Source organism: Macrotis lagotis, chromosome 8 (genome assembly GCF_037893015.1).
Source record: "Macrotis lagotis isolate mMagLag1 chromosome 8, bilby.v1.9.chrom.fasta, whole genome shotgun sequence".
Taxonomy (NCBI): Eukaryota; Metazoa; Chordata; class Mammalia; order Peramelemorphia; family Peramelidae; genus Macrotis; species Macrotis lagotis.
In genome coordinates, this window is record NC_133665.1 from 136,622,860 (window position 1) to 136,640,562 (window position 17,703).

General features: G+C 40.1%; 1 protein-coding gene across 1 annotated transcript in view; it reads right to left on the minus strand.

The window, feature by feature from the left end:
• Positions 1-799: 799 nt before the first annotated feature.
• The window catches only part of LOC141496200 (cytosolic 10-formyltetrahydrofolate dehydrogenase-like), a 53,134-nt gene continuing 36,230 nt past the window's right edge, over positions 800-17,703 (minus strand). Inside the window, exons 10-16 of the mRNA XM_074198451.1 lie at positions 16,133-16,280; positions 13,870-13,989; positions 12,652-12,779; positions 6,378-6,528; positions 4,804-4,874; positions 3,339-3,444; positions 800-1,044 (exon numbers count right to left, since the gene is read on the minus strand). Coding sequence (XP_074054552.1) covers positions 820-1,044; positions 3,339-3,444; positions 4,804-4,874; positions 6,378-6,528; positions 12,652-12,779; positions 13,870-13,989; positions 16,133-16,280 — 949 coding nt within the window. The 3' untranslated portion in view covers positions 800-819. The remainder of the gene's footprint in view (positions 1,045-3,338; positions 3,445-4,803; positions 4,875-6,377; positions 6,529-12,651; positions 12,780-13,869; positions 13,990-16,132; positions 16,281-17,703) is intronic.

Below are 17,703 nucleotides of genomic sequence, written 5' to 3' on the forward strand. Positions count from 1 at the left end.
CCTGACTCCAGGACCACTACTCTAACCACTGTACCACCTAGCTGCCCCCAATGTCCCCTTTTTACAAAAGAGGAAAATGAGGCCCAGAGAGGCAAGTGCCTTCCTTCTGATCACAAGGATAATACATGCCAAGGCCAGGTCTTCTTACTACAAGCTTAATATTACATTTACCGTTGTACACACCACCCAGCACATAGCAGGTGCTTCATAAATCATCATAGGATCATAGATTTTGAGTCAGAAGGGACCACAAAAGTCATTGAGCTAATCTCCTTATTTTACTGGTCTGGGTCAAAGGGCTTGAAATGACTTGTCCACCATCACCCAGCTATTGAGTTGAACCCTATTCTTTCTTCTGACTTCTAGGTCACTATCCTCTATTCATTAGGCCCAATTTTACAGTTGGTTTATCTATGTATACATAGTAGTACAGGCATGATTGTACACAAGGTGGCAGGCTTAGGTAAATTTACCTTGAGTTCCTGAGTGGTTGGTATGACTGGAGTTCTTTTTGTCTTTTTTAGCTAATGGTTAACTTTCAGCTCTCTCTTCTTTATCCCTTATTTGCTGCTCATTGTTTATTATTATTATTATTATTATTATTATTATTATTAATGGTTGTAGAAGGAAAAGGAGGAAGAGAAGGTGTGGTGGTGGTAGTAGGAGTCCTAGAAGGAGGAGGAGGAGGAAGGATAAAGAGAAAGTAGTAGTGGTGGTGGTAGAGTAGTAGTGTCATCTCCACCACCACCACCACCACCATCACCACCAGGACCACTATAATCACTACCAACTCCTTTCCTTAGTTAGCAATTCCCAAGGTCAAATTCTTGGTCTTTGAAGATGCTCCAGCTCCCTATAAGACATCCAATTGGAGAAGTTGTCCAGGTAAGATACCCTACCTTTCCTTCCTGAGAAGGGAGTCAGAGAAACACTGTCCTTTCCTGCTGCCCCCTTACCTGAGCCTGGTAAAATGTTCACCACGCCTTTGGGAATGCCAGCTTTCACAGTCAACTCTGCAAATTTCAAGGCAGTCAGTGGTGTCACCTGGTGGTACAGAGAGAGAATTACATGATATCAGACCCACTGGCCATCCCGGGCCACCTTCTTTTATGTACTAGGTGGCTTCCAGATGTCAAACATGGAAAAATAGAACTATCATTTTTGATATGATTAAATGATTCCAGATGAACAACCAAGGTTACTCCTTTCTCCTTACAGAACTTCCTCCAGCCTCTCCATCTCTTCAAAGCCTTCTCATTTTTCTTTTAGGTTTTTTCAAGGCAAATGGGGTTAAGTGGCTTGCCCAATGCCACACAGCTAGGTAATTATTAAGTGTCTGAGGCCAGATTTGAACCCAGGTACTCCTGACTCCAAGGCCAGTGTTTTATCCACTGCACCACCTAGCTGCCCCGAGCCTTCTCATTTTTAAGGCTCCTTTTCCTCAAAGAATCATAGAACATTAGAACTTTGGTACAGAGCAGTAGAAAGAAGGATGAATTTGGAGTCCAAGGACCAGGGTTCAATTCCAGACTGTGACATTTAATACTTTTGTCAGGAGCTGATCTGATTGATTGCATGAAATGATTACTATCCATGTGACCAGGGGTGTGCCTGGGAAATTGTTTAACAAGTGGCTGCCTAAATATATTTTAAGTTTGATCTGTATTGCTAACATTCTGCCATCACTTTCTTAATTAGACACTTCCTAAAACAGTAATAAATCAAGCCTTGACTTGTAATATTTGCTGACTTCTGAGCTATAAATGTATACCCTGAAAATTTAATAATCAGCTGTTCTAATGATTTGAGCAGGCTCCAAAACACTATATGTGACCCTTCCCCCAAGTTATTTAACTTCTCCAGCCCTCAATTTTCTCAACTATAGGATAAAGGAATTAAACCAGAAAGGTTCCCTCTAACCTTAAATGATTTTAAAAAACCAAATAATCCAGGGTAGCTAGGTGGTGCAGCAATTAGAGTCCTGGGCCTGGAGTCAGGAGGACCAGAGTTCAAATCTGGCATCAGACACTTAATAATTACCTAGCTGTGTGGCCTTGGGCACACCACTTAACCCCATTGCCTTGCAAAAACCTAAAAGAAAAGCTTCAAAAATTCCCCATTGTCTATCAAACTGGAGTTCAATGATCATGGGAATGATATGATAGTCACATCAATTTGTAAGCTGTTGGGGGGGGGTGGCTAAGAAGGACATGAGGCAAAAAGATCAAGTAGGGAGTCATTGCAAAAATCCAAAAAATAACGATAACTTTAAGATGGAAGATAGGTAAATAGAGAAGCTTGGATACAAGAGATATTGGAGAGGGAGAAACATCAAGATTAAAAAATTTGTATGTGAGGGAGGGGAGAGTGAGGAGGCAAGGATGATGCAGAGAATCTGGAAGATTGGTGGTGTCTTTGTCAGAAACAGGGAAGTCTAAAAGAGGGTTTGAGGGAAAGGGAACAAATTCTGTTTTGGACATATTGAGTCTCTCATGAGACAGACATGAGAGATATCTCTTGGACATTCAGTCAGAAATGGCCAATAAATGATTGATGATGTGAATCTAGAGCTGGATGTATAGATCTGAGAGTCATGAGTGGATCATAGAGATGTGATTATTTTCTTGCAACAACTTGAACTCATATTGATTTCTCTCTGCCCCCTTCTTACTCCTTCATTAATCCTGTGTCCTGGCTATCAGTCAATGATATTTTTATTAATATTTTTAATTTTATTAATTTTTTTAATTAAAACATGATATTACAAAGAAAGAATGAAAAAGAATTTAAATGAAATGTTTATTATATGCCCTTGACATATCTTCTAAGGTAGGTTGTGTTATGTGTTGTTCCCATTTTATAGAGCAGGAAAAATGACTAGCCCATTGTCACAGTATTAGCTAGTGACAATCAGAAACCAAACCCAAGTCCTGACTCTCAGGCTAGTGTTTTCTCATGATACTCATAACATAGTCATTTCTATAAACAAGGCCAGAATATTACCTACATACTAGACTGTAGATAGGCTGAAAGGCTTAGTACAGGTAGAGATGGCAGGAAAGCTACCCAGAAAAGAAACAGGACCTTTGGAGTTAGCCCAATGGGAAAGAGGGCTGGAGAAGAGAATTCCTTCCTCAACCAAATCACAAACCCTGGGGTTGGAAGTGGGAGCTCAGATATCATTGCCCTAATGGACCATTGTTCAGCTTGCTCTGAAGAGTTCCATGATAGAGGAATTCCCTATTAAGACTCAGATTTGAGACACACACATTATTATGATTAAGTCTACCCTCTCTCCTCCTCTACACCCTATCAGCTTCCCAATCCTTGCACCTCACCTGGGCTGGCTTGATGACCAATGTGTTCCCAGCAGCCAGGCAAGCAGCCGTCTTCCAAGAGAGCATCATCAGGGGATAATTCCAGGGAATGACGATGCCACAGACCCTAAATACCAAGGCAATCATACACGAGTCCTGATCAAGCAGAGTTCCTTCCCCCATTCCATTCCACCTCTTTCCATTTTCCCTTTCTCCTCTCTCAGATCCTGATATTCTATCATAAGAAACCTAGGAAGCCTGGACTCAGATTCAGGAGTTCTAGATCCAGTTCTGCTATGAAATCATTGTGACTGTATTTAAGCCTTTTCCCCTTTTCAGGGACTCATTTTGCTCTTCTATGACATGGGGGGGGGGGTCGACTGGATGATCTCAAAGGTTCCTTTCCTCTCTGACAAGTCATCTTACCTCTTGCACTCTCAGTTTTGTCATCAGTCAAATGGGCAGGTTGGACAAATATGATTCCTTTCCTACTATGATAACCTCTACATACTATGACATATGATTCTGTTTTATAGTTTCTAAGCACCTTCTACAATATTTGCATTGTAAGGTTCTGCCAATAAAATGTACTTTACTTATTAATTTATTGATATAATGATTGTTAATTTACTTAAGGAAACCTTCAATTACTTAACTCAAAGGAAGGAGTGTTGTACCTGGATTACCAGGCCATTATTTCCTGGTGACAGTGGGAACGTTTTTCTGGGCAGACAGCTTGCCTTTGAACCCTAGGTCTTTTTAGAAGTATGAGGGGGAGTATGGGGTGGGGTGAGGATCAGCCTTTCCCAGTGAGTGCTCCAGTCAGATAGACCGCCAGAGAAAACCACTGGTATCCCTCCCCGGGTGCACTTAGCTTGACTATTCTGATTCACTATATTTTTGGAAAGCCTTAAGAGATTATTAGATATAATTTGAAGGGACCTTTCAGTCTGACCAGATTTAACAGATGAGGAAAGAAACTGAAGACCAGAGTGATTAAGTGAATTGGTTAAGATCACACAGCTAATTAGCAGAGCCAGTATTTAAAACCAGTGCTATGACCCCAAATCCAGTGCTCTCTCCATGGCAACGAGATGTCTTTTCCCATCTTATTCTCTCTTTGAGTCTCCCCTTCCACCTCCCCAAGTTGCTAGCCTCTCTTTCCATTAAAATGATCTTTTTTTTCTCTTGCATAGGGTTTGCATAAATTTATGTGTACATGTTATTTCCCCAAAAGAATGTAAACTTTTCGAGGGCAAGAACTGTCTCCTTTTTGTCTTTTTATCTGTAGTATGTAGCATAGTGCCTGCATACAGTAGGTGCTCAATAAATGCTTGCTAATTCATTAATTGCACCACATTGCCTCTCATAAAAGAAGGATCACAATCAGTAACGAAGGAAGCCTTCCAAATGGAGCAGGTCCAACTTTCTGATGACTTTGCCACCAAATCTTTCTATGGAAGCATTCTAAAGTGATGGGACTCACCCAATTGGCTCTTTCTTGGTGAAGGTCAGATTGCGATTAGGCCTTGCTTGGTTAATGGGGATGGTGGTACCCTGGAAATCAAACATAAAGATATGTCAAGATCTTCAACCCTCTTTCCCCTTCCCTCTGGCCAGTCAGGTATATATTGCCCACTGGATATCTTGGCAATTTGTCCTTGGCTTGGGAACAAGAAGTCAGGTATCCCTTAACCTAGAACGTGTCTTGAATTTGAACATGAGCGGTTGTGACTTTGTAACCCCATCTTTCTTTCCTCAGACTCTTATGGGACCCTAAATCATTCAGGTGGTTCTCTTTTGCCTCCATCATTTCTTCTGTAAAGTGGGTGTTGTAATTTGAGATTCTTGTCACTTATTGACTTATTAACTCAGCAGGAAGATAATCCCAGGGAAAGGCTGTGGCCTCTGGGCTTTGTAGAGTACTGTGCAGTTGTGGCAGGCATGGGTATATTGTAGTAGAGGAGTGGGCTTCCTTCCTTCTTCCCCTGTGACTTCTCAGGATTTTTTCCAAGCCTCCTCCTTTGGTGAAAGATGAGAGTGGAAAGTATATTTGATGGGAAGTCAACTCGTTTATGTAGAAAAACTATGGGATTCTACTCTAGCCAGGTCATTTTTCTGCTCAAAAACTCAAAAAACAAGGAGCCCCTTGTTTCCTAAATTCTTTATTGGCATTCAAGGCTTTCTGCAATCAAGTCCTCACCCACTCACTCACCCAAATTTTTCCCATATTACTTCTCGTCATATATTCAACATTCTAGAACCTTTGTTCATATACCTCATCAAATCCTTTATCTTCTCTTTGCCTTTATCCCCTGGTCTCCCTTTCTAGAATGGATCTTCTCTTTCCTTCCCCTCAATGATTTTCTTATGAAGTTCCTCTTTCTATGAGATCCACATCAGATTCCCCTAAACTATTCTATCCCTCAAGTTTCTCCTAGCACTTTCAGCTAAGAGCTGATGTCGATTTAGATCTCAAAGGTCATCTCATTCACACCCATCATTTACAGAAGGAGAATCAATGTCTAGAAAGTTGAGACCATACAAGTAACAATGAGAATGGTAGAGCTGGGGATTGGGAACTATTGCCTCCATCTACAAACCCAGGGTTCTTTTCACTATGTAAGCCACATTGCTTTTCACAATGTCTCCTTTATGATTATTTTACTTTTTCTTGTACCATAGTTATTTAAGTGTCCATCTCTTCATTAGATAACAAGCTCTCTAAGAGCAGGTCCCAGGTCAGTCATCTTTCTATCCCTACCACTGAGTTCTCTACGCAAGAATGGAGAGATATAAGATATGGTTTAAATTTCATGAAAACTTCTATCTTTGATATCTTGGGGTTCTCCATTCTGAAGGGCTCAAGCCACTAAACTCCCTGCCTAGGCAGAGGGAAACTTGTGATTCCCCTTTGTTTCCTAAGGAGTCTGGTGCCAATTCCTCTTTCTTCATATCCTCAGAGAATCATTTTATGAGGGGACCTTGACCTGATCCCTGGGGATCCAGACTTTAAGAGAGGAGGTCAGATTGGTGATGCACAGGTCTGATGGATCTCACCTGAATTTTGTCACACCAGCCTGCAAAATAGCGGAAGGTTTGTATAGACATGCCCACATGTGTTTTCAAGGCCAATGTGTATACTGCTCCTGAGTCAATGGATTCAATGGTGGCCAGCTCTTCTTGATGTTCCTCCATGAGATCAGCTAACCTGGACAGACCAGAGGACAAGAAAAGGAATGGTCACTTCCATCTTGCTCTCCAGCCACCCACCACCATCTTATTTTCCCTATCTTTCACTGTCCGGTCTAGTTCCACCCTCCACCAAGAAATCTTCCCTAACTATACAATAAAGGATCTGATGACTCTACATGTAGAGTTTATACCACACATTTAAAGTCTTAGAATTAAGGATAGAGGATCATAAATCTGAGAAGAAGTTCACAGGCATCTAACCCAATCTTCTCATTTTTACAGAGTAGAAAATTAAATGATTTCCCCAGGATTATCAGTTAGCTATTGGGAGAAATGGGACTAGAACCTACATCTCCTAACTCAGTACGGTGTTCTTTCCACTTAAATAACATCATTCAATTGTAAGCTGTCTTGCAAAGTTTATTAATTCTTATGTAGTGAAATTATGTGGATGGTAAGAACACTAGTCTTACAGAGAAAAAAACCTGGATTCAAGTCCTGGTTCCACTCATAAGCTAGGTGACTTTAGAAAGTCAATCCCCATCTTTTCCATCTCTCAGTCCATAAAACAAGGAGGGATGATCTCTAGAGATCCTTCTGGTTCTGATCCCACCTTGATCATTAACACTTTGAAGGCAAAGATTAGGTCTTGGGCACTTTCCTGCCCACATTCCTGCCTTTCTGGAGAAGGGCAGATACATGAGGTTTGGAGGAGGCAGAGCCCGAGATTAGTTCCCAAGGAGACCCTAACACCTTGGGTAGAGTTAAAAGAGCACTGGATTTCAAGACCAATGACTTGGAAGACTACTTCCTTTCTCCAGGCCTCAGTTTTCTCAACTATAAAATGAGGGAGTTAGAATTCAGGGATATTGAAGGTACCTTCTAGCTTTGAAGCCCCAAATTCAGCAGTTTTCTCATTTCTAAGTCAACCTGTTGGTTATTGAAGTCATCAAAAATAAATAAAAAATAAATCGGGAAATGGTACAAGACTGGGAATTCTTTTTTAAAGTCATTTTGCTAAGTGCTTTAAAAATATATTTCATGGGGGAAGCTAGGTGGTACAGTGGATAGAGCACTAGCCCTGGAGTCAGGAGTACCTGAGTTCAAGTCCAGTCTCAGAGACTTAATAATTGCCTAGATGTGTGGCCTTGGGCAAGTCACTTAACCCCATTGCCTTAAATAAATAAAAGTAAATAGAAATATATGTATATATACATATATATATATATATATATATATATATATGTATAATTTGTAAAAATTTGGTCACCCTCACAATACTATCTGCTTCTGTTGATTGATACACACACACACACACACACACACACACACACACACACATAAAATATATGTTGAGACTTTAGAGGACATATAGCCACCTCAATTTATCAGATTTAAAAAAAGTAGAGAAGGGGAATGACTTGTCTAAAGTTTCAGTGCAAGCTTACAGCAGAACCTCTTGCCTCTTTGCAAAGATGGGGGATTATAGGTGTGGAACATTGCATAGACCACCAGACTTGGTTAATAGGGGTGTTAATTTTACTGAACTATCTCCTCTCTTTTTATTTTCTGTTCCAAGGGGAAAATGAACTCAGTAGTGATGTGGGGTATTGGGGGTACAGGGTAGCATGGAGGAGATATGAAGGAGGAAGATTCAGAAATGAAAGTGATGTAAAATCAAAGGACATGGAAATAAATTAGAATAATGAGAAGAAGCAGCAGCAGAAAGTTCATGGTGTGGCTGTCTCTCCAAATTTCTAATTCAGTCTTCTCAAATTGTGTATTATTTAAAATTATATTTTATATTTTTTAAATTAAAAATCCATTTTCTCTCCCTACTACCTCTTCTCCCACTGGAAAATAAAAACCCAAACCAAAATCTTTGTTACAAACATGCATAGTCAAACAAAACAATCATGTTGACCATGTGTCTCTCTCATATATACACAAATAGGCATATACACATACATATATACATAATACACATAAATATACCCATCAAAACAACCTGTTTTATGTACACAAAACAAACACATGTGTGCACACGTGTATGGCTTTGCATGTACGTGAATATGCATACACTCAGATTCTGCTTCTTGGGTCCCTCACTTCTCTCTTGGGAGGTGGGTAGAATTAATTATCATTGATCCTTTGAAGGCTGCCTTCGGTGACTACTAGGAGAACACCGCCCCCTGCTGTACATGTGGGCCAGCCTTCCCTTCACATCTCCAGATGAAACCCTTGGCTGCTACAAAAAAATGACTTTCATTTCAAAGCCCTCTGGAAATTCATTTGCATTAATTAAGAAGCAGTTTATAATATTAGAATGTTGGCATCCTTCCTGTAAGCTGTTCAACAACAAGACTCATGCTCTCCACCTGCTTGTCTGTCCCCCAGTACATGCCAGGGTCCCTTCTCCTAGCTCAAGTTTAATCAAAACTGACTGATTGCATTGATTGATTCATCACATCCCACCAGGGAGGACACCAGGCGGGTCAGTGTCTTAGCCACACCAACCTTCTCCTTAAAACTTTCCAGAAAGAGATGTCATTCTCCATTACTAATGTATCCCTTCCAGCAGATGTTGAGTATGATTTTATTTTTTTTTTACCTTTGCTGTCATTAATCCCATCCCTACTTTAAATGATAAATGGTGTTCAGCAAAGAGTATAAAGGAATAAATCCTTCTGCCATTTTCAGCATGTCTCAGGTATTGCTTCACCTCATTCACACCTGGGCTCTCCAAGAACTTTGTTGTCCCTTCTTCCTTCTCATTTGTCATGTTGCTGACCTGGGGAAACCTCCACCCTGGGGTCTTCCTCTCTTCACTGGCATTCCCACTTTAAAATTCCCCCATATAGTCTATCTTTTCTCATTACAAAATGATCTCTTTGTGGGGGAGAATTGTTTTGCTTGCTCCTATTTGTATTTCCAATGCTTAGCATGTAATGGGATATTGATTGTTGTCCTTCACTCTCAGGGGACCAAAATGATATCGCTATGTCCAACTGTGGCTGATCAGACCAATGCAAGCTTGGAAGGCTCTACCACAGGTCAGAAACAAATAGTCCATGTGAACATTTGGGATGGAGCTATCTTTAATTAGCCCATAAAAGGTACCAGGGTGAGTTAACTGAGAGAGGAGATGTTTCTGGAATGCTTTGGAATGTCTGAATGTTCCCTCCCCTAAAACCCGCCTTGAAAAGGCAGTTGGAAAATTGAGAGGAGGACTACTTTGAGCCCTTATCAGCTACCACTTTAAGAGATTAATTGGCAGCAAGACCCTCAAGGAAGTGGGGCACAGGAAGAGGGGAGAGGAAGAAGGGCAGGAGTAGAGAGAGACAGAAAAGGACAGATGGGAAAAGTGCCAAAGTTTAATATTACATCACTTCAGAGGCCCAGCCTTGCTTCTAAATGTATCCAGCCTTTCATTCGATGCTCATATAAACCCCAAAGATCATCTTCCTCAGGCTGAAAACGTCTGGCAGAGCTGAGCTGGAAGGTGTCCCAGAATTCATAAGGATCAGAAGATTTAGGACTGGAAAGAACTCCAGAGTTCATCTAATCCGCATCTCACTTTCATGTGCTTGTCATGGCATCACCTCCCTGATGTCATGGTCCTCTTTCTATACCCATATCCATATCTGGCCACTGAACCTAATGGCTCTGGAGAAAGTGAAGCTGGTGACTTAGCACAGCACCTCTTCACTCAAATCCATTTCATGTGCTTGTCATGGCATCATCTCTCTGATGTCATGGTCCTCTTTGAGAATGAAGGACAAATATCATCTCATTTTTTACAGCTTGGGTACCTAAGACACAGAGAGGGGAACTAATTTATCTAAAGCCACATAGTAAATTTGTGGTGGCATCAGGACCAGAATCCAGGTTGTTTGGTTTCTAGTCTGATGCTTTTTTTAATATTTTTCAGGGATATTAAGATCTTCTGGTTTTGCACTTTTTCCCCAAGGCCTCCTTCATTCATTGAGTAGTGTCTGAAATTCTGTTCTTGGAGTTTTATTCCCATTAGCTTGATGCTTGTTAAAAATGCTAGTCCCCATTGCAGGGTTCATATTCTGAGCTGTTCTCTACACTTAGAGTGAGCTAGGACTTGAGAGAAGATTTGCTAGTGGGTCTGGAAGGATTTGGGGGCATTAAGCACCTGGAGGGGAAGTAGGGCTATCAGGAAGGAACTCAAAAGCAATCTCAATCTACCCCCTCCTCCCAACTTGCTCCTTCCATCTTTAACAGTTTTTTCCTCTGGTTCCATCATTTACCCAGTCTCCCATGTTTGAAACTAGGTTTATCTTTGGATATGAGAAGAGAAGGAGGCGGGGGATCACCAAATCGTATGGATTGTACTTTTCAAAATATCCTTCATACCTATCTCCTTTGTATTTTTAGGACTATCAGCTCAGTACCAGCCCTCATGAGTACCTGCCTGAACCACATTTTCCCACATTTATTTTTTTCCCTTTGTCAATTCATCCTTTATAAGACACATCAACTTGATACACGTTTGTCATGGTATTCTTTTACTCAAAAATCTTCAGTGCCTCCCTAGTAAAGTTTAAAGTGCTTTGCTGGGCATTCAAGGCCTCCCACAACAGTGTTAGCCTATCCTATCCTTTTGATCATTATCATATTACTGTGCTTCAGACATTCTAGAATCCAGGAAACTCAGACAACTCTTCTCAAGTATTCCCAGGTTTTCCAGTCTCCATGCCTTTGCTCAAGCTGTTTTCCCTAAGGACAGTTTCACTTTTGCTTCTGGATCTCTGGCACCAGGCAGTATGACACCCATTCCCACTTAATATATGTTTATGGAGCTGAATTGAATTATTTCTATTTAATAACTCACAGTGCCTAGCCCAATCCTTGAATAACAATAGAAGCTTAACATAGGTTTGTTGAATGATTGGGGTAAATACATGGGAAACTAAGGCATGGAAGTCCATTTCATGGTCAGCGGCATATGGCAGCCTTATTTTCTACTAAGCCTGGTTTTCTGTTGGCCATAGAAGGTGCCATTTGATCCAGTCATTCAATAACTTCTATGTTCTAAAATTCTAGAATTAGCATTCCATGTGCTGAATTTTAAAGACCTTTTTAGCCCTAAATTTTGTATGGTCCACTCCAGTTCTGACAGTCTATATTCTAAAATACCTTCCAGCTCGGACAGCTTAGGTTTCACGGTTTCTTCCAGCTCTGAGATTTTAATTTCTAAGAACCCTTCCAAATCTGACAGTCTCTGTTCTAAAAACTCTTTCAACTCTGGGAGTCTATGTTCTAAGAGACCTTCCAACTAGGAAAGTCTATGTTTTAAGGTCCCTTCTATCTCTGACAGGCTATGTTCCAAGAACCCTTTCATCTCTGACAGTCTGTGTTTGAAAATACCTTCCAGCTCTGACAGTTTAGGCTTCTTCTAGCTCTGACCTTCTATGTTATAAGAACTCTCCCAGCTCTGAAAGTTTATGTTCTAAAGACTCAGCTCTGGCAGTCTATGTTCTAAGTTGATGTTTTTTTCCAGCTATGAAAATGATGTTTTAAGGTTCCTTCCAGTTCTGCCATTCTTTGTTTTAAGAATCCTTCCATCTATGACAGTCTATGTTCTCAAGACTCTTTCAGTTCTGACAGTCTTATGTTCTAAAGACCTCCCAGCTATGAAAGTCTATGTTTTAACGTCCCTTCTAGCTCTGACATTCTATGTTCTAAGGACCCTCTTATCTCAGTCTTATGTTCTAAAATGCCCTCTAACTCTGACAGTTTAGATTTCAAGGTTTCTTCCAATGTTGGCATTCTATGTTCTAAGAACCCTTCCAGCACTGACACACCAAGTTCTAAAGGCTCTTTCAGTTCTGGTGTTCTATGTTTTAAGGACCCTTCCAACTTTGATATGCTATCATTCTGAAATTCTGTGATTGGTTGATGGAAGTCAATTGGCATTTATTGTATTTTCTCATTTGTTAGCTTTCTCCATATATTTGTGCTATTCTGCCAAGCCCTCTGGTTCTTTTGGAATAGTGGATTCCTTCTTGTTGAAGACAGGGCCTGGGAAGAACAGCCTTGGGTCCCCTTTCCCAGTGCTTGGGTCTGAAACCCCAACACTCCCAGAGACAAGGAAAGTTACTCTGCTTACTTGTAGAGAAGTCGTCCTCTGTCTCTGGCGTTTATCTTCCCCCACACTCCATTCTCAAAGGCATCTTTTGCTGCGGCTACAGCCTGGTCCACATCAGATATCTGGGCAAGTGACACTTTGCAAATAGCCTATGAAAAACAAAGCCAGGCACAAGGTTTTCTGAGAGGCCCAAGGCTCAGGACATCTATCCCTAGGATCTTTGGGGGCACTCAGACTAGAAGTGGTCTTGGTTGTTCTGGTTCCAGTTGAGGTAAAGCAGTCAGGAAGAGACAGGAAACCTTGGAGTTTTCTAGCAGTGCTGTGACCTTGGGCAAGTCCCTTGGGACCCTGGGGACGTTTCTCCAATTCTTTTATTGATGTTTTAAACTCTGTTTCCACACTTGTGAGAAGACTGCAAGTCACTTTGAGGGGTACTTTTATCTTTTTCCAGCTTGGTGGCACAGTGAGTAAAAATACATGGCATCTGAAATCAGTAAGATCTGAATTCAAATTCAACCTCAAGAACTGTGTGAACAGTCACTTAAGGTTTATCTGCCTCTGTTTCCTTGATTGTAAAATGAGGATAATAATGCATCCACCCATCAGGGCTGTTGCAAGGATTAAAGGAGATATTGGTGAAGTATTTAGGTCAGTGTTTGGTACTTGGGAGGCCCTTAATCAATATTTCCTTCCCCTCCTTCATGTGATCTTAGAGAAATTATTTGTTTTCTCTGTGTCTTACTTTCCTTATTTATATAATGAAAGGGTTGGACTAGGTGACCTCTAGCTTTCCTTCTATCTCTAAATCTATGATTCTATATGATTCTAGATGGGAGATGAAGTAGGCTCATGAAAGATGGGGGGGTGGAAAGTCAGATAATAATTACCTTTTTCTTCTCTTACTCTTTCTACATCACCCATAAAACTCATTTTTTTGTGAAACAAGCAAACAAATTGAGGTCCTTCCTCTTAATCTTTGAGGCACCAGATATCTACTTCTTCACACAGTGGTAGTAATTTGCTGCTGCCAAAGAATTTGTTAATTTTTAATCTCATTTGAGTCCCCTAGTCATTACCTTATAAACTGGACAGGGCAGTGAGCATTTATAATCTTAATTTAACAAATGGGGAAACTGAGTAAGACTAAATAACTTATTCAAGATTTCAGAGCAAATGAGGGATGAGATAGAGATCAGCACTGAATGGGAAGAGGAAAGAGCTAGGCTTGCCAGAACTCACAGTTCCATCTGTTGGGTTGATGGTTTCATAGGTCTTAGCTCCTTCAGCATCCACAAACTTCCCATTGATGAAGAGCTGGTGAGGCATACGAATGTTCAGGTTGTTGATGGACTTCTCCACCTGAGAATGAAAGTAACTAATTCATTCTTGTCTCTTTGAAACCCAAATGGGGTTTGGGCTTCAAGTCTCTTCTTTGCCTCTTGGACAAAGGGTATTGTTGAAAGGGCAGCTGAAGAGGGAGAATTGTTGAAAGTTGGTCTATTATTCTCAGTTTCCCCTGCTAACTGTGTTATGGGGTCAGAGTTACAGTTGAGTAATCTCCATCTGCAAAAATCCCTAGAATGTATTATAAACTCCACACAGGGTCTCAACTCCCTAACTTTTTGTCAGCCTGAAGATTATTTTACTAAATAAAATACCATCAGTTACTTTGGCATTAAGTGGTAGACAATGGAACTTAGAAGGAAGAAGCTTCATGGAAGTAAAAAAGCTACTATTAACTTTCTTTTCTCCCTGTTCAAAGACAGAAAAAGAAAGAATTAGTTGCATGGCCGATAGATCTCTATATACACTGAACTTCCATGACTTCATGACTATCATTACTCAATCAAAAGGAAATACATTGATAAGAGGTTTCCCAAATTTTCATGGGACACAAAACTGAGCAGGAAAGCCAACATATCTCATGACAGTGTCAGGATCTGAAGACTCTTGACAGTATGAAATACTGAACTGAATCTAATGAAAAGAAATATAATAAGGATAAATGTAAAGTCATCCACTTGGGCTCCAAAAATGAACTTCCAAAATACAAGATGGGGGAAGAATGGTTAGCAGTTCATTAGGAAAAGATCTGGAGGTCTTAATGGACTGTGAATTCAACCCAAGTCAACAAAATAATATAGAAACAAAAAAGTTATTTTAGACATCAGGTAAGGGGGAAAACTTGTTAATGATTAGATAGCTTTTCAAAGATGGAATGGACTGCCTTAGAAAGTAGTGAATTTTCCCTTGATGGAAGCCTTCAAGGCAAACATTGGATAATTACTTATCAACCATGTTATCAAAAGGATTCATATTTACACGTGGGTTGTACTAGATGGAGGTTGAGGTACCTGTTACCTCTGAGATTCTAGGATTTCCTCAATTCTACATTCTACAATGAGAGAGGGAACTTGCCTCATAATGTGGTACAGTGTGGGATTGGGGTGGGGGGACAAGCAGCTGAATTTGGATTTAGAGGAGCTATGTTTGAGTCCCACTTTGCTATTCACTGTCTGTATGACCTTATTCAAGTCACTGGACATCAGTTTCTTCAATTGTAAAATAAGAAGGTTGGATTAGGTGACCTAATTCCTTTAAGATCTCTTTAAACTGAGAAATGGGTAATTCTAGGTGTAGAATGTAGCATTTGGGTGTGCTATTGATTGGTAGTTGGATGTCAGAGTTCCAAGGATTCTTAGCAACATACACATTTACTGCCTGCCTAGAATACAAACTTTTAAACAGAAAACTTTGGAATTAATTTTCAAATGAGTTTGTATCAGAGACAGAATAACAAATTTAAAATAATAGATGAAAAGTAAAAACAAAGTTTTCAAATAAAGGGTTCAAGTTACCTAGCATAAAAAATTAATAAAACAGGGCAACTTCTTTTTTCTACTTCCAATAATAAACTGTTTTGTATGTTGCCCTGACTAAAAAGTCTCCATTTCTCAGACCTTGGACCATTGGCATAACAAAATGTCAAGGTTTTTCTTCCTCTATCATTGAATTAAATACAGGTAGGAGATATAAGAGGCAACTAGGTGGTACAGTGGATAAGAACACCAGGCCTGGAATCAGGAAGATTTGAGTTCAAATCTGATCTCAGACAGTTACTAACTGTGTGATCCTGGGCTTAACTCACTTAACTCTGTCTCAGTTTCTTCATCTGTAAAATTAGCTGGAGAAGGAAATGGCAAACCATTCCATTATCTTTGCAAGAAAACTGCAAATGGAGTGTTAGAGATTTGAACATGACTCAAATGATGGAACAGGATACATAAGACTACCCTAAACCTGTTCTTACTTTGATGCTTGCACAGTATCCCTAGTGAATATAGAAAATAAGGCTATGGAAGAATAGAATCTCAAATGAAGTTTTTAGAATTCTCCAGGAATTTTGATCCCAGTTGCCATTTTGGCTTCCAAAGGACATAAGTGTCATCACCTTGTTTAGAAGGGGCTCATACTTTGGAGAGGGATGTTATTCACCACCTACATAGTCTATTGCTTGTTCTTCTTCTCCATCTTCTCCTCTCAGTTTTCTAATCAGCATCTGAATGAAGTCCCCAAACGTAGTTGCCATATAAACATCTTCATTCTCTAATTCCAGGCCATTGCATTTCAATTTCACTTCTTCTACGAGTCTAGAATAAAAAGTTTGAGAATAAATGGCACATATTCTGTATATTCCTGCATCGGCAGAGATCAAAACTAAATACTAAAGACCAGCAAGATGGCAAAGATCAGTCACCTTTATTATTATTTACTCTTATTGCCAATTCCATATTGCCGCCATCATCTTCTAGCACATGGGACTGAAGTTCCACTATGAATATGGGGTTCTGCTATGCTTAAATAATAATGACTAAGTTAATCACTAGCCAATAATAATAGCTACTTAAAAGAATGCAAAACCCTTTAAAACATCTCATTTCTCACCTGTTTCTTCTATCTTTAAAAATTTATGCACATACAACCATCAGTCACCGTGCTGACAAAGAACGGAAGCAAATGGAAGTTAACAACAGAAACAAGCATTACTTTGCTGCAAGGAGTTTTTTTGGGGGGCAAAAGGCTATCTAGGTTAATCAAGGAAAGCTTTCTGAAGGAGGATTTGAGCTAGGATTTAAAAGGAACTGGGGTCATAGTTTAAAAGGGATCAAGATAAACTTAAGCATGCACCACAAGTAGATGGTCAAGATGATGCCAGGAGACTGGGTCATGTAAGGGACAATTGAGGACTGCTGAGCCTGGTGAGATGAAGACGCGAATTTGGTCTTTGGGAAACTGAAGGATTATTGGGGACAGGAGATATATGGTGTAACTACAGTGTCCCTTTTAGTTAAAAAATATATAATGGGGGTGGCTAGGTGGTGCAGTGGATAGAGCACCGGCCCTGGAGTCAGGGGGACCTGAATTCAAATCTGGCTTCAGACACTTAATAATTACCTGGCTGTGTGGCCTTGGGCAAGTCACTTAACCCCATTGCCTTGCAAAAACCTAAAAAACAACCATATACAGTGCTAGTTGCAGAATGTAGCATTTGACTGTACTATTGATTGGCAGTTGGATGTCAGAGCTTAGGATAGAACCAGGACAATCTGGGGAAGGATGGAGTTATAACAAGGAACAGAGGAGGTCAAGTCAAAGGAAGCACAATTCCTTTTATTTGTTTATTTATTTTTTAAATTTTAACTCAAGTCCTCCTGACTTCAGGGCCAGTGCTCTATCCACTGTGCCACCTAGCTGTCCCTCAGAATTTCTTTTAAAGATGAATACTGTGGCACAATAGAATGGACTAGAATAGAATACTAAGAGTATTGTCAGTGTTTAGACTAGGACTTGGAATTAGGAAGACTTGAGTTTGAGTATGGTTTCAGACACATACTAGCTGTACGACCCATGGCAAGTCATTTGACCTGTCTGCCTCAGTTTCCTCATCTATAAAATTAGACTAACAGTAGGCTACACCTCACAAGGTTGTTGTGAACAATGAGATAATATTTGTTAAGGCTTTGTAAACTTTAAAGTGTTGTATAAATTCTAGCTATCGAATCCTCATTTTCG